Below are 17,583 nucleotides of genomic sequence, written 5' to 3'. Positions count from 1 at the left end.
CTTCCTACCAACCAATAGGACGCGGGTGTGATGCGCCGTCACGCTCGTTGCCCCGCCCCTTCCGTCTCTCGGACGCCGGCTGCTGCCGAACGTGACTGTGAGATCCTCGAGGCCCCTCACCCGTTGCTCAGCGACAGTTTCCCGGGAGAGACACGTGTGGCGGAGTGGAGGTGAGCGGTGCGGTGCTGGGGGCCTGTCTCTCCTCTCTCTGTCGTGGAGCTGTCAGTGCTGGGCTGCCGCAGACATCACACGTGTGCAGGGTGCAGATGGAGCCGCCCTCCACCCCCCTCGGCTGTGCCCTAGAAATAAACCACTGTTGCCTTAGCAGTTCATGTTCCCAGCTGCTGCAGAACCTCTCAGTTGCAGAACTGTCAATCACTGTGCTGTGACTGGCAGCTCATCCCATGAGAATGCATATATCCAATGCAGCATGTTGCATGTATATCCGTCAGGCCCTGTTCAGACTGCGCTAATGTATCCGCATTGTGATACAGTCTGTTACATTTCTTCAGATCACCATAGTGTCTATAGCAGTGTTTTCCAATCAGTGTGGCTCCAGCTGTTGCAAAACTACAACTTCCAGCATGCCCGGACAGCCGAAGGCTGTCCGGGCATGCTGGGAGTTGTAGTTTTGCAACAGCTGGAGGCACACTGATTAGAAAACACTGGTCTATGAGGATCTGTGTGGTTCACTTGAAACGCAGGTCCTGGGCCTAGTAGTTTTGATACAAAACGAATCGGCGGCTGCATTATGGTCTGAACACCGCCCTAATCCGTGCCAGACGCTTTTTATTTCAATGTAGTACTTGTATCCTCGGCCCCTGCGGATCCAGGTGCGGATCCAGTTGCGGTAGGGCTTGATCGTGTGATCACCGCGGGATCTGTTCTTTTCAACTCATAATTGCATCTTCACACAAAGCAGAAAATCTGCAGTGTTTCCCATTAATGGCCAATTGAATGAGATTTAAAAAAATTCTAATAGTCCGGCACTATAATGTCCATGCACCAGGACATGTAAACAGTGTTTGTCCAGATCCGGCATTGTTCACACTACAGGCCCACGTTCAGGCAGTCTGTGTATGCAGAACATCTGTAGACTTCTATGGACATGATATAGAAGTCTATAGCTGTCAGCTAAATGTTCTTACAGCCAACAACCATCTCTCCCGACCCCCCCCCCCCCCCCCAAATACAAATTAGCATATCTCCAATGGAAAGAGGAGGGGTAAGCCGCTGCCATACTAAACTAACTGGTGGCAGCCTACCTCTCCTAGAGCAAAAGGGTCACTTTTCTCTACCCCCCCATTGTCATCTGTCAGAAGGCTGCTATACACCTTAGACCAGTTTTTCCCAACCAGGGTCCTCCAGCTGTTGTAAAACAGTGATGAGCAGCAGGGGCCATATTCGAATTTGTGATATTTCGTGTAGGGATCAACCAATATTGATTTTTTTTTTTAGGGCCGATACCGATAAGATGTGAAATTTGAGGCCAATAGCCGATAACTTATACTGATATTCCGGTGTAAGTTATCGGCTATTCCCCCTCCCGACCCCGCAGAAGCTGCTGCAGATCAATGATTTAAAGCGGGCCCTTTAAATCAATGAACTGCAGCGGCTTTTGTGTGGGCCGGAGACCGTCGCTGCCGCCTGCTTCTCTCCCCCTGCCGGTCCTTGGGTCCTCCCTAGTCCAACCACCGCTGCTGCCCCATTGCCTCCCCCATCCCCGGTTTTATAATCACCTGTTCCCGGGTAATTACTTCTGGCTCCGGCAGCGTCGCGCTGAGGACGTCACTCGTCATTGCGCAGTGCAGCGCACAGCGTAACGCAGGACGCCGCAGGAGCCAGAAGTAGCGCGGACCCCGGGAACAGGTAATTATAGAACCGGAGATGGGGGAGGCAATGGGACGGGGCATTATAAGCATATCGGCAAGGTAATTGCCGATACCGATAATGTCAAAAATCGTGAATATCAGCCAAACCGATAATCGGTCGATCCCTAATTTCGTGTATATATATATATATATATATATATATATATATATATATATATATACGATTATTCATCCTATGTTAGCGAAATTCGCATTTTCGCTATGTTCGTTCACTTTTTTTTTTTTTTACCGAAAATTTGCATAAAAAGCTCCCATGTGAAAAGAAACTAGGGATCGACCAATTATCGGTATGGCCGATATTATAGGCCGATAATCACGATTTTCGCCATTATCGGTATCGGCAATTACCTTGCCGATAAGCCGATAATGCCTCGCCCCCCGCACCGCGACCGCCCCCCCCGACCCACCGCACCGCGTCGCACCCCCCACCGTGATGCTGGGCGGTATACCGGTATGGATTTTTGCCCATACCGCTATACCGGTCGGGCCCCTCCACCACCCTCTGAGTCAATAATGGGGTTGGTCCGGGCCATCCATCCTTCCTTCCTGTAGTGTCCGGCGGCATTCCGGGTAGAGGGTGAACCGGTCCAGGCTGTCCTTCTCCGGCGGTCATCTTCTCCACTCCAGGCAGGCTCCGGCCTAGTATGCTGCATAGACGCCGCTACACCGTGACGTCAGGTGCGTCGCTGCGCATGGGTGTCACTGCGCAGCGGCATCTATGCTGCGTACTAGGCCTGAGCCTGCCCGGAGTGGAGAAGATGACCCCCGGAGAAGGACAGCCCGGACCGGTTCACCCTCCACCCGGAATGCCGCCGGACACTACAGGAACGATGGATGGATGGATGGCCCGGACCACCCTGACAGGTAGGGGGAGAGAAGCGGGTGGTGGCGGCGGCGGCCGCCTATGGCACCGCAAAAGCGACTGCAGAACATTGATTTAAAGCGCCCGCTTTAAATCAATGATCTGCAGCGGTGTCGAGGGGGGATAAATAGCCGATAACTTATACCGGGATATCGGTATAAGTTATCGGCCCTAACCTCCACAGATTATCGGTATCGGCCTTAAAAAAACGATATCGGTCGATCCCTAAAAGAAACACCCCCAAAAAACGAATATTCGTCATCATGAATATATAGCACTATATTGTAAATATTCGCGAAATCGCGAAGTTCTGATATTTGCGATAAAAATTTGCATTACGAATATCCGTGCTCAACACTATTGTAAAATTACAACTCCCAGCATGCTCCAGGCACGCAGCAGAATTTCTGCGGCAGATGTTACCGCCGAGAAAATTCGGATTAGGCTCTCTACCAAAATAATGAACGTGTTCATTCTTTGATGGGATCTGTTCGGTAATATATTGCAGTATATGGAGAGAGTGCATCTCCGAGCAGTCCTAGCGGAACATGGTATTTGGCAGAACGTCTGCCCGTGTTTCCTTGGCGGATGTTTCGCATATTTTCCATGACGTAAACCAGGCCTAAACGCACTCTTTTCCAGGATTGTTTTACTGATTGTTGGGTCTTAACACTGACCAATAAAGACTTCATTATATATAGTAAAATAAAACAGTTGATATGTCGCAAAGTTTTTCATTGGTCATTGTTCAGACCTCAACATATCAGAATGAGCCGGAAGAAGTGCAAGCTTAGCATGTTCTCTCCTGGCTCTGTGTTTATGCAACCAGGACAGCCCTATAGACATAGACTTAAAAGGGATATCCAGGGAATTTTTTTTTATTTTTTTTTTATATCCACTGGCTCCAGAAAGTTAAACAGATTTGTAAATTACTTCTATTAATTTTTTTAATCCTTTCAGTACTTATGAGCTGCTGAAGTTGAGTTGTTCTTTTCTGTCTTCGTGCTCTCTGATGGCACCTGTCTCGGAAACTGTCCAGAGTAGAAGTAAATCCCCATAGCAAACCTCTCCTACTCTGTGCAGTTCCTGAGACAAGCAGAGATGTCAGCAGAGAGCACAGACAGAAAAGAACAACTCAACTTCAGCAGCTGATAATTATTGCAAGGATTAAGATTTTTTTAATAGAGGTAATTTAAGAATCTGTTTAACTTTCTGGAGCCTGTTGATATATAAAAAATATTTTCCTGGAATACCCCTTTAATTATGAGTCCGTCCTGCTCAAATGACACAGTTATGAGAAAATGTGCTAAGCTCACACTTCTTGCTCAATCTACTGAGGTCACTCCTAATAAAAACTTTTCATATGATATATATATTATAGAAAAAAATTCTATAATAATAATCTATACGGTCCTCATACACATTAGCTGTCACGCTCCCTCCCATAGGCTTTTGCATTGAGGGGGCGGAGCGTGACGTCACATGGGGCGGAACCTTGACGTCACAATGCTCCGGCCCCGTGAACGACAGTAATCAGACCCGGAGCGAACACACTCCCGGGACTGATTATATAATAGGTAAAACTGAAAAAGGCGGCGCTCGAATCCCAAAAGCAATTGGAAGTAGAAGAGGTTTGTACTCGCCCGGTGTATGTGGGAGGTCACAAGGCAGTGATCCCCCACTAACACCTAGAGTCCTCTTGTCGCTTATACACTGAAACGATCTCCGTCATATAGACATCCCTTAGGGAGGGCGCAGGGTGAGCCGGAATCACAGTACCGTGGTCAGTGTATAGGAAAAAGACAAATAGAAAAACCAGCGCTCGGAGACAGTTCAAAACATGATAACAGTCAAACCATATTGTAGTAGATTATCACTGAGATGAACTTACTTCACTAGGGGAGATGTGTAGGTAGAGTTACCTTTCACATCATCCCCTTCCAGGAGAGTATGACAAAATGGCCAAAAAGACCGTGGATGAGTAGGATAGGATTTATTGCGACGCGTTTCGGAGGGCTTACAGGATCGCCTCCTTCCTCAGGCATACAACAAGACAAAGTGGTAATAACCCCCTTATATATACATACCATGTCCGGGGTAGAGGCGTGTTGATTGGTTCTTTGCTTCTAATAAACTAGTAATTTGAGGACCTGCAGATCCGTTTCTGTAGGTCACATGTTCTGTACCCGGGTCACGTGATCATAGATCACATGATACCCAGTGGTATGCTGATTTCCTCCTCAAGGGAGGAAAGCCGGAAGTTACGGCAATGGGACCCGCGACCACGTGACGAATATCGCCACATGATCGAGGATCACCCGCCGACCTTCCGGAATGATGCGTTCCACAGTGGAGCGCATACCTCCAATGCGCAAGCGGAGATGGGTAGAATGCTCAACGCCTGCGCACCTGATGTATCAAGGACCCGATGCGCTCCAGAGTGGAACGCACTGGAATAACTATGGATAAATTGTTTAAGAACCAAAAACGCCTATCCTACGGACATGTTTACACAAAGGAGGTAAATAATACATAGAGAAAAACATATTCAATTAAAAACATGCAATGATAATATAATATAAATAGGATACAAATGTAAAAAATGTGTGTGTGTGTGTATATATATATATATATATATATATATATAATATACATATATACATGCAGGTGCATGAAAGCATACACATGCGCACGCATATATGTATTACACACTCAATACACCCACACATATACCAACATACGCACCCATACTCACATATATATATACACACATACACGTACTTACACACACCTACACAAATTAAATGTATACACATATATATTCATATATACACATTGATAATATGTATACTGGTACATACACACACACGCACGCACATATATATCACATAAAACACATAAGGCATATTCTAACATATCACATCTCAATCAAAGGTGTATACAAGATTTAACATTGTAGAAAAAAATAAAAATAAAATGTATATATACATACATATATCTATGTGCATATGTACACACATATGCCATCGCACGCGCGTGTACATACACACATACCCGCATTCTTTCATGTAAACAGTTAACTTTAAAATGTATTTCATAGTATTTACATATTGTATAAAATACGCGTCAAATACTTAATACACAAAAGAAAGGAAATCAATACACTTGTTCTAAAGATTAGTTTAACCCTCGGGGCATTAAGGTGTTCAATTTAAAGATCCAAAACATCTCCTTATTACACAGTAGTTTATAGTTATTATTTGGAATCTTTTCAAGAGGTGTTATTCTTAATAGTGTTGGATCTCTGTTATGTTGAAGATTAAAGTGCCTAGATACACTATGGAGGTTAAAGCCATGACATATATTAAATCTATGGCCATTAATACGCTGTCTTAAACTCGTAGTGGTTCTACCCATATATCTGAGGTCACACGGACACTCCAATAGGTATATGATATAACCACTAGCACAATTAAGATAATCCTTGATGTAATAAGGTTTAGAATCAGCTAAAGGGATTTCAGTTCTCCTGTGCAGAATAATGTCACAGCATTTACATTTCTTAAGTCCACACTTGTAGGCCCCTGTAATAGCCTCACCTCCAAAGAACGTGCCTACCTCCCTCCGTGGGGTAAGTTTCTTTTTTTGCTTAGTGGGTACTGATGGTGCAATGAGGTTTTTTAGTGTCTTGGATCTTCTAAAAATGCATCTAGGGTTTTTAGGAACTATTTTCCCCATGATGGGGTCCTGTCTAATAAGGTCCCAATTTTTAGAAAGGATCTTTTTAATGTAGCCATGTGAGGTATTGAATCGAGTCAAAAAGGCTAGATCCAATCTCTTGGCTGTCTCCGTTGGTGACGGATTTCACCTGTAAACAATCATTTTGTTCAAGGTGCAAAATCCTGTCACTTGCATTTTTAATAAGTGATCACGTGACCCGGGTACAGAACATGTGACCTGCAGAACCGGATCTGCAGGTCCTCAAATTACTAGTTTATTAGAAGCAAAGAACCAATCAACACGCCTCTACCCCGGACATGGTGTGTATATATAAGGGGGTTATTACCACTTTGTCTTGTTGTATGCCTGAGGAAGGAGGCGATCCTGTAAGCCCTCCGAAACGCGTCGCAATAAATCCTATCCTACTCATCCACGGGCTTTTTGGCCATTTTGTCATACTCTCCTGGAAGGGGATGATGTGGGGACTGATTATAAATGGGGTGCGGCGTGCAAGATCACTGGGGTCCCCAGCGGCGGGACCCCCACGATCAGGCATCTTATCCCCTATCCTTTGGATAGATAGGGGATAAGATGTCTAAGCGCCGGAGTACCCCTTTAAAGAGAAGCTATCACTAACTAAACTTTCCCTAATCCCGCTCCCCATCTGTCCCTGACACTAACTACATCTATCCCTGTATTAATTTTTATTTAAATCCCCATTAAAATACCTTTATAATAACATCTTCAGTAGCTCAGAGTTGAGCTCTCTCCAGAGGGCAGGAAGTGGGCGTGGCCAGCCGGCGCAACGTCATCTGAAGCCTGGCCTGCTGGCTTCCGCCCGTCTTCCTGCACTGAGAAGAGGGAGATGCAGGGGGCGGGGAAATTTAAATTACAGGCGCCACGCGTGCACAAGCTCAATGGAGAAGATGGAGATGCAGGGGGCGGGGATATTTAAATAACGTGCGCCGCGCATGCACGAGCACTGTGCTCGCTCTCTGCCTGTTTCATATACAGGCAGACAGCGAGCTGAGGACGAGCATTTAGGACCACGCTGGACCATGCTGCCCGGCCAGCAGTGGTCCGAACGTGCTCAACGCGAGGGGGGGGGTGGGGGGAATGATTCCTGGACCACATAGGGTGACACCTAGTGGCCAGGTCTTCAAAAGTAAAATAAACAGTGAAAACAAGATTTTTTTTTAAATGAACATATATTACAAAGATATTTATTTAGGAATAAACTATTTAATTAAAAAAATAAATTTTAATGAGAGTACCCATTTAACAGAGGATCTTCTAGGGACATATCTCAGGACCTAGGGCTGGGCGGTATGACCAAATATATGTATCATGGTATTTTTTTAAACTTACGGCGGTTCCACGGTATAAAACAATATTTTCACCCCCCGCCCCAATCATGTGAGCCGCGCGCGGTGTTCGGTTCCCCCCCCCCCCCCCAAATCATGTGACCCGCCAGCACTGTTCTGCTCCCCCCAATTAATGATCAGCCGGGCGGGGTACTACTCACAGATGTCACCTTCAACCACTGGCGTACAGTATAGAGTTCCAGCACCCGGCGGCCCCCAACAAAGAGGAGGAGGGCAGTGCTTGCAGGTGACATATGTGAGTAGTACCCCGCTGGGCTGGTAATTAATGGGGGGGGGGGGCAGAACAGTGCTGGCGGGTAACATAGGATTAGTTCCCCGATGTGGGGACAGCGCTGCGCTGGGCTGATAATACATTCCCGAGGGGGAGGGGCCAAACCGGTATTGCGGTATGGGGAAAATTCATATTGTGCAGCCCAAAAAATTCGGTATGAACTGGTATACCGCCTAGCCCTATCAGGACCTACTGGACATATTTAAGTAAGTGTCCCCCTCGTTGGACTCCTGTTCATCCACCACATAACCTAATGTATTGGGTTTAGTGTGGGTGAACAGGCTGACAGGTTTCCTTTAAATTGATCTGCTGAAAGAATAAACATGTTCGTTCTTTTGGCAGGATTACGCGTGGACTGCATTGCCATCAGTGGTGATGGTGCAGGTCTACACAGTGCTAGTGCTGAAGGATACTGTAGGTGTGAATAGACACTAAAGAGGAAATCCAGTGTTTAACAACGTATCAGCTAACCACAGTATAGGGGGATAAGTGTTTAATTGCAGAGGGTCTGACCGCTGGGACCCCTCACGATCTCCAAAACAGGGCCCAGAATCTCCCAGCATTATCTGTAAGAGCACAGCAGATACATGTGTACAGTGCTTGTATATCTTTGGCTCTCCCATAGAGAATGTAAGAGCTGTGTGCCGACCCCACACTGTGTAAGTGGCTGGGAGATTCAGGGTTTTGTTCCAGAGATTGTGGGGGGGTCCCAGAGGTCGGACCCAGCCCCCCTTCACCCTATGATGAGACACTTTTTTCCGATTCTATGTATAGAATATTTTCACATCTAGGGTGCCTCCAGCTGTTGCAAAACTACAACTTCCAGCATGCCCGGACCCTGGATGGGAAACACTGGTACAGGGCAATAGATTGGTGGGAAGGGTTCCGGATAACTAAGCCTCAGCTCATTTTGTTGTAAGTAGTCAAGTGGGTGGTCCAAATTGGTGGTTGACCGCAATATGTGTAAACGTGTTCATATTTAGAGAGCTGTCAATCACTGAATAGGACCGCCAATGTGACTACTTATCACATAATGAGCAGAATTCAAGAACACCTAAAATCTACATCTCGTTTAAAAAAAAAAAAATAAAAATAATAATAATACTGCAAAAATCAGTGAGAATTTCAACCAGTTTCAGTGCCATCATTTTCAGCATAATAATCAGCCGTGTGATCAGAACTCTTAAAGGGGTACTCCGGTGGAAAACTTTTTTTTGTTATTTTTTTATCAACTGGTGCTAGAAAGTTAAACAGATTTGTAAACTACTTCTATTAAAAATATATTTATCCTTCCAGTACTTATTAGTTGCTGAATACTACAGCGGAAATTCTTTTCTTTTTGGAACACAGAGCTCTCTGCTGACATCATGACCACAGTGCTCTCTGCTGACATCTCTGTCCATTTTAAGAACTGTCCAGAGCAGGAGAAAATCCCCATAGAAAACATATGCTGCTCTGGACAGTTCCTTAAATGGACAGAGATGTCAGCAGAGAGCACTGTGTTCCATAAAGACAATAATTTCTTCTGTAGTATTCAGCAGCTAATAAGTGCTGGAAGGATTAAGATTTTTTTTTTTTTAATAGAAGTAATTTACAAATCTGTTTAACTTTCTGGCACCAGTTGATTAAAAAAAAAAAGTTTTCCACCATCTATGACGCAGTATGTGACAGTATGTGGCCGCTAACCATTAGTATCACAAAAGATATTCAGTAATAATCTTTTACATTATCAGATTTTTTACTGGGATTATTAATTTGAAAATAAAAATGCCCACTCATTTTTTTTTATTTTTTTTTTATTTTTTTATCTCTCTGTTCGGCTTTTTGGTCTAGTGAAAGTCCATATTATACCGCACACAGTTCTGTCCTGGATTTCCACATTTTTGGGAATATTAGAAGACAGATTAAAGGGGCACTCCGCTGCTCAGCGTTTGGAACAAAATGTTCCGAATGCTTAGAGCCGGCGCCGGGAGCTCGTGACGTCATAGTCCCGTCCCTCGTGACGTCACACCCCGCCCCCTCAATGCAAGTCTATGGGAGGGGGCGTGACGTAGTCACGCCCCCTCCCATAGACTTGCATTGAGGGGGTGGGGCGTACCGACATAAGGGGGGGAGCTATGACGTCACGAGCTCCCGGTGCCCGCTGTAAACATTCGGAACATTTTGTTCCAAACGCTGAGCAGCGGAGTGCCCCTTTAATCTGTCTTGTAATATTCCCGAAAATGTGGAAATCCAGGACAGAACTGTGTGCGGTATAATATGGACTTTCACTAGACCAAAAAGCCGAACAGAGAGATAACCAAAAAAAAATAAAAAAATTTTATGGCCATTTTTATTTTCTATTAATAATCCCAGTAAAAAATCTGATAATGTAAAAGATTATTACTGAATATATTTTGTGATACTAATGGTTAGCGGCCTCTGTCCCATACTGCGTCATAGATGGAAGCAGATGTCCTTATAATAGACCTGTGAGCTGTAGCTGTCATGGCTGACCTTCTTCATTCATTGCTGTGCTTCTCAGGCTCGGGGCAGAGTTGACGCCGTCACTTGCCGTACTGATGGCGTCAGGTGTCATATTTAGATAGTGTGTGCTCAGCTGGTTGGCCAGGGCTCTCTTCACCACTCGGCTATTCTTAGCTTGCTGGAGCTCGGCCTGTGGACTGCATGGTGTGGATTTTAAGTGAGACTTGTGTAACTGTGGAAGAAATGCTCTAATCTTCACACTCTTCTTTGTCATCTCTTAAAGCAATGCGATAATGGCTCCAAAAAAGGTACATGCTTATTATTTCCATTCACTGGTAATAAGCGATAGCCATCGAGAGTAATTAGTGTTTCCCCTCTTTCTAACACTATAGATGCCCCCCAAGAAAGCAGACGATGGACCAAAACAGCACCCGATTATTGGAAGGTTTGGGACCTCTTTGAAGATTGGAATAGTGGGACTGCCAAATGTAGGGTATGTAAATGTTTGCATTCTTATTTTTTTCATTTGAGAATATGAAGAGTTAAGCTTGGGGGGTTCTGGAGTCATGGTAACCCTTTAGGGTTATATTACAGCTATCCCCGTGTAGAGTGCACCTGTTTGATGACAGGTGCACTGTAAAAAGATTAGCTAAATGACAGCTGAAGTACTGGGAAACTTGTTAAAGTGCTAGTCCATAATTGAAATCCATGTGTTCAGGTATGTTTTCTATCAGATATCCCTTAAAGGGGTACTGCGCTGCTCAGCGTTTTGAACAAACTGTTCCAAACGCTGGAGCCAGAAGCTCTTGACCTCATTGCCCTGCACCCTCATGACGTCGCACCGCGACGTTTATAGACTTGCATTGAGGGGGCGGGGCGTGACATCATAAGGGGGCGGACTATGACGTCACGAGCTCCCGGCTCCAGCGTTCGGAACAGTTTGTTCCAAACGCTGAGCAACGGAGTACCCCCTTTAACTCCTTAAAGGGGTACTCCCAGTGGAAAACTTTTTTTTTTTTTAATCAACTGGTGCCAAAAAGTTAAACAGATTTGTAAATCAATTCTATTAAAAAATCTTCATCCTTCCAGTACTTTTTAGGGGCTGTATACTAAAGAGAAATCCAAAAAAGAAATGCATTTCCTCTGATGTCATGACCACAGTGCTCTTTTCTGACCTCTGCTGTCCATTTTAGGAACTGTCCAGAGCAGCATATGTTTGCTATGAGGAATTTCTCCAGCTCTGGACAGTTCCTAAAATGGACAGCAGAGGTCAGCAGAGAGCACTGTGGTCATGACATCAGAGGAAATGCATTTCTTTTTTGGATTTCCCTTTAGTATACAGCCCCTTAAAAGTCCTGGAAGGATTAAGATTTTTTAATAGAAGTGATTTACAAATCTGTTTAACTTTCTGGCACCAGTTGATTTAAAAAAAAAAAAAAAAAAAAAAAAAGGTTTCCAAGGGAGTACCCCTTTAAAGATGCAGGGTGTACTAACATGAAACTAAACTGCTGCCGGTTATCTCAGGGGGCTGTTCGGGACCGCCGCGGCGTCCTGAACAGCTGTAGGACACAAGGAGTGTCCCTTTATCTGCCTCCTGGCATGAGCAGTTAAGCGGCAAAATCATTGATCTTTGTTATCCTATGGGATAACAAAGATCAATGTAAAAGATCAGTGTGTGCAGTGTTATAGCCCCCTATGGGAGCTATAACACTGCAAAAGAAAAAAAAAAGTTAATAAAGATCATTTAACACCTTCCCTAATTAAAGTTTGAATCCCATAAAAAAAAAGTGTTAATAAAAATAAACGTATGTGGTATCGCCGCGTGCGGAAATGTCCGAATTCTAAAAATATATTGTTAATTAAACTGCACGGTCAATGGCGTATGCGCAAAAAAATTCCAAAGTCCAAAATAGCGTGTTTTTGGTTACTTTTTATATCATAAAAAAATGAATAAAAAGCAATCAAAAAGTCTGCTCAATGCAAAAATGGTACCACTAAAAACTTCAGATAACGGCACAAAAAATGAGCCCTCATATCGCCCCGTACGCGGAAAAATAAAAAAGTTATAGGGGTCAGAAGAGGACAATTTTAAACGTTTAAATTTTTCTTTATGTAGTTATGATTTTTTCCAGAAGTGCGACAAAATCAAACCTATATAAGTAGGGTATCATTTTAATCGTATGGAACTACAGAATAAATATAAGGTGTAATTTTTACCAAAAAACGGACTGCGGAGAAACGGAAGCCCCCAAAATTTCAATTACAATTTTGTCACACAATGATTTTTTTTTTCCATTTCGCCATCAATTTTTGGGTAAAATGACTGATGTTCTTACAAAGTAGAATTGGTCGCGCAAAAAAATAAGCCATCATATGGATTTTTAGGTGCAAAATTGAAAGGTTTATGATTTTTACACGGTACGGAGGAAAAAACGAAAGTGCAAAAAACAGAAAAACACTCAGTCCTTAAGGGGTTAATAAAGATACTGCATTTAGGTCATAACTAACTTTTCATATCCTCTTCTTTCACTGAGCCTCATGTCGTACTATATCATTTGTATGTAACTGAGGAAATACTGAATATATTAAAGAAGCACTCCAGTTTATTCTAATATCACGCACACTCGTGTTCATTATTCCGACTGAGCTGTCTGTTACATTCCAGCACAGCTGTACTACATGGGATCACTTTCCAGGGGCAGACGACTTCCTGATAACTCCCAGCTCTATCTATATACTGCTGCTGCTATGTCTATTGATTATCATATATTGTAGTGCTACAACTCCTCTATGTACTATGGAGGCTATGTACACATGGTGCATTTTTGCTGAATTTTTGCCACAATCATGGCAAAATGGTGTTATTTTACCACAATATTGCAAATCATTGTAAAAATCGCAGCAAAAACACAGCCCAAACACAGTAAAATGTATGAAACGGCTCAGTTTTGAATATAGGTCAAATCACTTTTTCTATATTCATACCTTACAAATGCACAATCCCTGTAACATTGTGCTCTCATCCTGTTAAAAAAGGTTCTGAGATTCTGAAATATCCAGACTGAAGACCTTAAAGAGTACCTGTCACCAAACTAAACTTTTGATATATTGCTCCTTATGTAATTATAAGACACTTTGCTATTTACTTGTTGTTGAAATTCTCAGCCTTTGTGTTTTTAATGTGATTGAAAAATCGGCCACTAGGTGGCTCTGTTCTGTTCCTTGCGGTTAGTTTGGTCTCTTCCCGAACTTGCAGAAGTCCAAACTCATGAAGTGGGTTTGGGGCATGGCGTGGCACCGCTCTCACAGGTATCAGTGATGTTGGGCCTTCTGGGGAACACCCACTTTCTCCTTCCAGGAGGTCACACAATGTAAGCAATAGGAAAAAAAGGGCAGAAGGGGTGTTAGGAGTAGTTAGGGAATATACCGTAATCTGAGTTAGTTTACAAAATATGGTTTGATGACAGGTACTCTTTTGTTCAGAATGCTTGGTGCGGGCTTCCTTTATTGTTAAGTCACAATACACCGCCTCCATTCATTTCTATTGGAGGGGGCATGTTGGTCATCACGCCCCCTCCCGCAAACATGAATGGAGGGGGCGTGGCCGTGACATCACAACCACTGTCACCGGAACCTAGCGTTTGCTTAGAACGCCGTATGCTGCGGGGGATGAAGGGTTTGGGGCCATGGCAGGACCCCTGCGATCAGGCATCTTATCCCCTATCCTTAGGATAGGGGATAAGATGTCTAGCAGCGGAGTACCCCTTTAAGGCTGTGTTCACACGCCAGAATTTCTGCACAGAATACACTTTGATGGGATTCCGCAGCCCTTGGCTGTCGGGGCTTGCTGGAAGTTGTAGTTTTGCTTGAGATAAACTGGTTTGGAAAACACTGCTGGTAACCTGTTAAGGACACAGGGCATCCAGGTACGCCCATGTGTCTCGGCCCTAAAAGGGGTACTCTACCCCTAAACATCTTATCCCCTATCCAAAGGAACCCCTGCGATCTCTCATGCAGCACCCCGTGTCATCTGCTGCAAGGAGCGAACTTCGCGCCTGATGACGGCGATACAGGGGCCGGAGGATCATGACATCACGGCCCCGCCCTCGTGACATCACACGTCGCACCCTCAATACAAGTCCTTGGGGATTGGGCGTGACGGTCGACCGCCCCCTCCCATAGACTTGCATTGAGGAAGCAGGCATTGACATCACAAGGGGGCAGGGCCGTGACATCATGATCCTCCGGTCCCATGCTTTGCCAGTCATGAGGCATGGAGCAAAGTTCGCTCTGTGCTCCTGACGAGGTGCTGCAGGAGAGATCTCGGGGGTTCCCAGCGGCAGGACCCCAGCGATCAGACATCTTATCCCCTATCCTTTGTATAGGGGATAATATGTCTAGGGGGTGGAGTGCCCCTAGACATGTTATCACGAGCTGAGCACGCTTCAAACCCGGTGGGTCCCGACTGTTATCAGCAGCCAGGACCCAGGGTTAATGCCGGATACCCCTGATTGGGCCGATGCCTGTAACCCTTTAGATGCTGCGATCAAAGTTGATCGAGGCGTCTAAACCAAAAGTAAAATGATCCCGGCAAAGCAGTGGACCTGATCGGGACCATCGCGGTGAAACCAAGATGTCCCCATCAGCTAAGAGGATGACGTGAGGGCCCTTACCTGCCTCCTCACAGTCCGATCGGTTCTCTGATGCTCCCAGCCAGCCATGCAGCTATGGCATAGCATTGATCAGTATATGGGGGCTACAAAAAAAAAAAAATTTTAAATAAGTGAATTAACCCCTTTCCATAATAAGTGTGAATCACCCCCCTTTTCCCATTTTTTTAATAAAATAATGTAATAAAAATAATCATATGTGGTACTGCCGTGTGTCCAAACGAATTAAACTATAAGGTTTGTTAAATTACACGCACGGTTGATGGCGTACATGTAAAAAAAAATACCAAAGTCCAAAAATGTGCATTTTTGGTCATTTCATATACCATAAAAAAATTTATAAAAAGCAATCAAAAAGTCCCATCAAAATAAAAATTGTATTGATAAAAACTACAGATCACAGCACAAAAGATAAGCCCTCATAAAGCCCCGTATGCGGAAAAATAAAAGTATAGGGGTCAGAAGATGACAATTTTAAATATACAAATTTTGGTGCATGTAGTTATAATTTTTTAAAGTAGTAAAATAAAATAAAACCTACATAAATTACCGTATTTATCGGGGTATACCACGCGCCGGCTTATAACACGCACCCTCATTTTACCAAGGATATTTGGGTAAAAAAAAGTTTTTTACCCAAATATCCATGGTAAAATGAGGGTGCGTGTGTGCGCGTGTATACCCCGATACACCCCCAGGAAAGGCGGGGAGAGAGGCCGTCGCTGCCGGCTTCTCTCCCTGCCTTTCTTGGGGTCTAGAGCCCTGCTGCCGGCCCTTCTCTCCCCCTTGCTATCGGCGCCGCTGCCCGTTCTGTCCCCCTGACTATCGGTGCCGGCGCCCCATTGCCATGGAGCAATGGGGTGCCGATAGCCTGGGGGAGAGAAGCGCCGCCGACAGCCAGGGGGAGAGAAGGGGCAGCGGCACCCATTTCCGGCGCCACTGCCCCGTTGCCTCCCCCCATCCCCGGTTGCATAATTACCTGTTGCCGGGGTCGGGTCCGCGCTGCTTCAGGCCTCTGATGTCATGCGCCGCGCCGTGCAGCGCATAGCAACGACGCAGGGGACGCACACCGGAGGCCTGAAGCAGAGCGGACCCGACCCCGGCAACCAGTAATTATGCAACCGGGATGGGGGGAGGCAACGGGGTAGTGGCGCCGGCAATGGGTGTCGCTGCCCCTTCTCTCCCCCTGGCTGTCGGCGCCGCGTCTCTCCCCCTGGCTATCGGCGCCGGCAATGGGGCGCCGGCACCGATAGTCATGGGGACAGAACGGGCAGCGGCGCCGATAGCCAGGGGGAGAGAAGGGCCGGCAGCAGGGCTCTAGACCCCAGGAAAGGCAGGGGGAGAGAAGCGGGCAGCGATGGCTTCTCTCCCCCTGCCTTTCCTGGGGGTGTATCGGCGTATAACACGCACATAGACTTTAGGCTAAAAATTTTTGCCTAAAAAGTGTGTGTTATGCGCCGATAAATACGGTAGGTAACCTTGTGACCGTATAGACCTACAGACTAAAGATAAGGTGTCATTTTTACTGAAAATTGCACTGTGTAGAAACAGAAGCCCCCAAAATTTACAATTTCACTCCACAAACATATATTTTTTGGTTTTGCAGTAGATTTTGTTATTAAATGATTTATATCATTAAAAAGTACAATTCATGGTGCATAAAACAAGCCCTCATAGGGGTCTGTAGGTACAAAATTGAAAGCGTTATGATTTTTAGAATGGGAGGAGGAAAAAATTAAAGTGCAAAAACGAAAATTGGCCTGGTGCTTAAAGGGGTACTCCGCCCCTAGACAGCTTATCCCCTATCCAAAGAATAGGGGATAAGATGTCAGATCGCCGGGGTCCCGCTGCTAGGGAGCCCCGGGATCACCGCTGCGGCACCGCGCTATCATTGCTGCACAGAGTGAGTTCGCTCTGTGCGTAATGACGGGCGATACAGGGGACGGAGCAGCGTGACATCATGGCCCCGCCCCTTGTGACATCACGGCCCGTCCCCTTAATGCAAGTCTATGGCAGGGGGCGTGGCGACCACCACGCCTCCTCCCATTGACTTGTATTAAGAGGGGGGTGGGCTGTGAGGTCACGAAGGGCGGAGGTGTGACGTAACGATGCTCCGTCCCCTGTATTGCCCATAATTACGTGCAGAGCGAACTCGCTCTGTGCAGTAATGATAGCGCGGTGCCGCAGTGGCGATTCCCGGGGGTCCCCAGCAGCGGGACCGCGGCGATCTGACATCATATCCCCTATCCTTTGGATAGGGGATAAGATGTCTAGGGGCGGAGTACCCAGGGGTGTGGAAATTTTATAAAAAACTACC

General features: G+C 45.4%; 1 protein-coding gene across 4 annotated transcripts in view; it reads left to right on the top strand.

The window, feature by feature from the left end:
* Positions 1 to 17,583, top strand: part of OLA1 (Obg like ATPase 1) — a 292,645-nt gene that overhangs the window by 85,071 nt on the left and 189,991 nt on the right. Inside the window, exons 1-3 of one of the 4 annotated variants that reach the window (XM_056534095.1) lie at positions 16 to 170; positions 10,880 to 10,904; positions 11,001 to 11,089. In XM_056534095.1, the coding sequence (XP_056390070.1) occupies positions 31 to 170; positions 10,880 to 10,904; positions 11,001 to 11,089 (254 nt within the window). In that variant the 5' untranslated portion in view covers positions 16 to 30. Of the gene's footprint in view, positions 1 to 15; positions 171 to 10,879; positions 10,905 to 10,988; positions 11,090 to 17,583 lie in introns of those variants that run through there. The other 3 variants (XM_056534096.1, XM_056534094.1, XM_056534098.1) reach the window with 3 other exon arrangements.

Source organism: Hyla sarda, chromosome 8, assembly GCF_029499605.1.
Source record: "Hyla sarda isolate aHylSar1 chromosome 8, aHylSar1.hap1, whole genome shotgun sequence".
In the NCBI taxonomy this organism is placed as follows: domain Eukaryota; kingdom Metazoa; phylum Chordata; class Amphibia; order Anura; family Hylidae; genus Hyla; species Hyla sarda.
The sequence above is the reverse complement of the archived record's forward strand: the minus strand, read 5'-3'. Positions and strand labels throughout refer to the sequence as shown.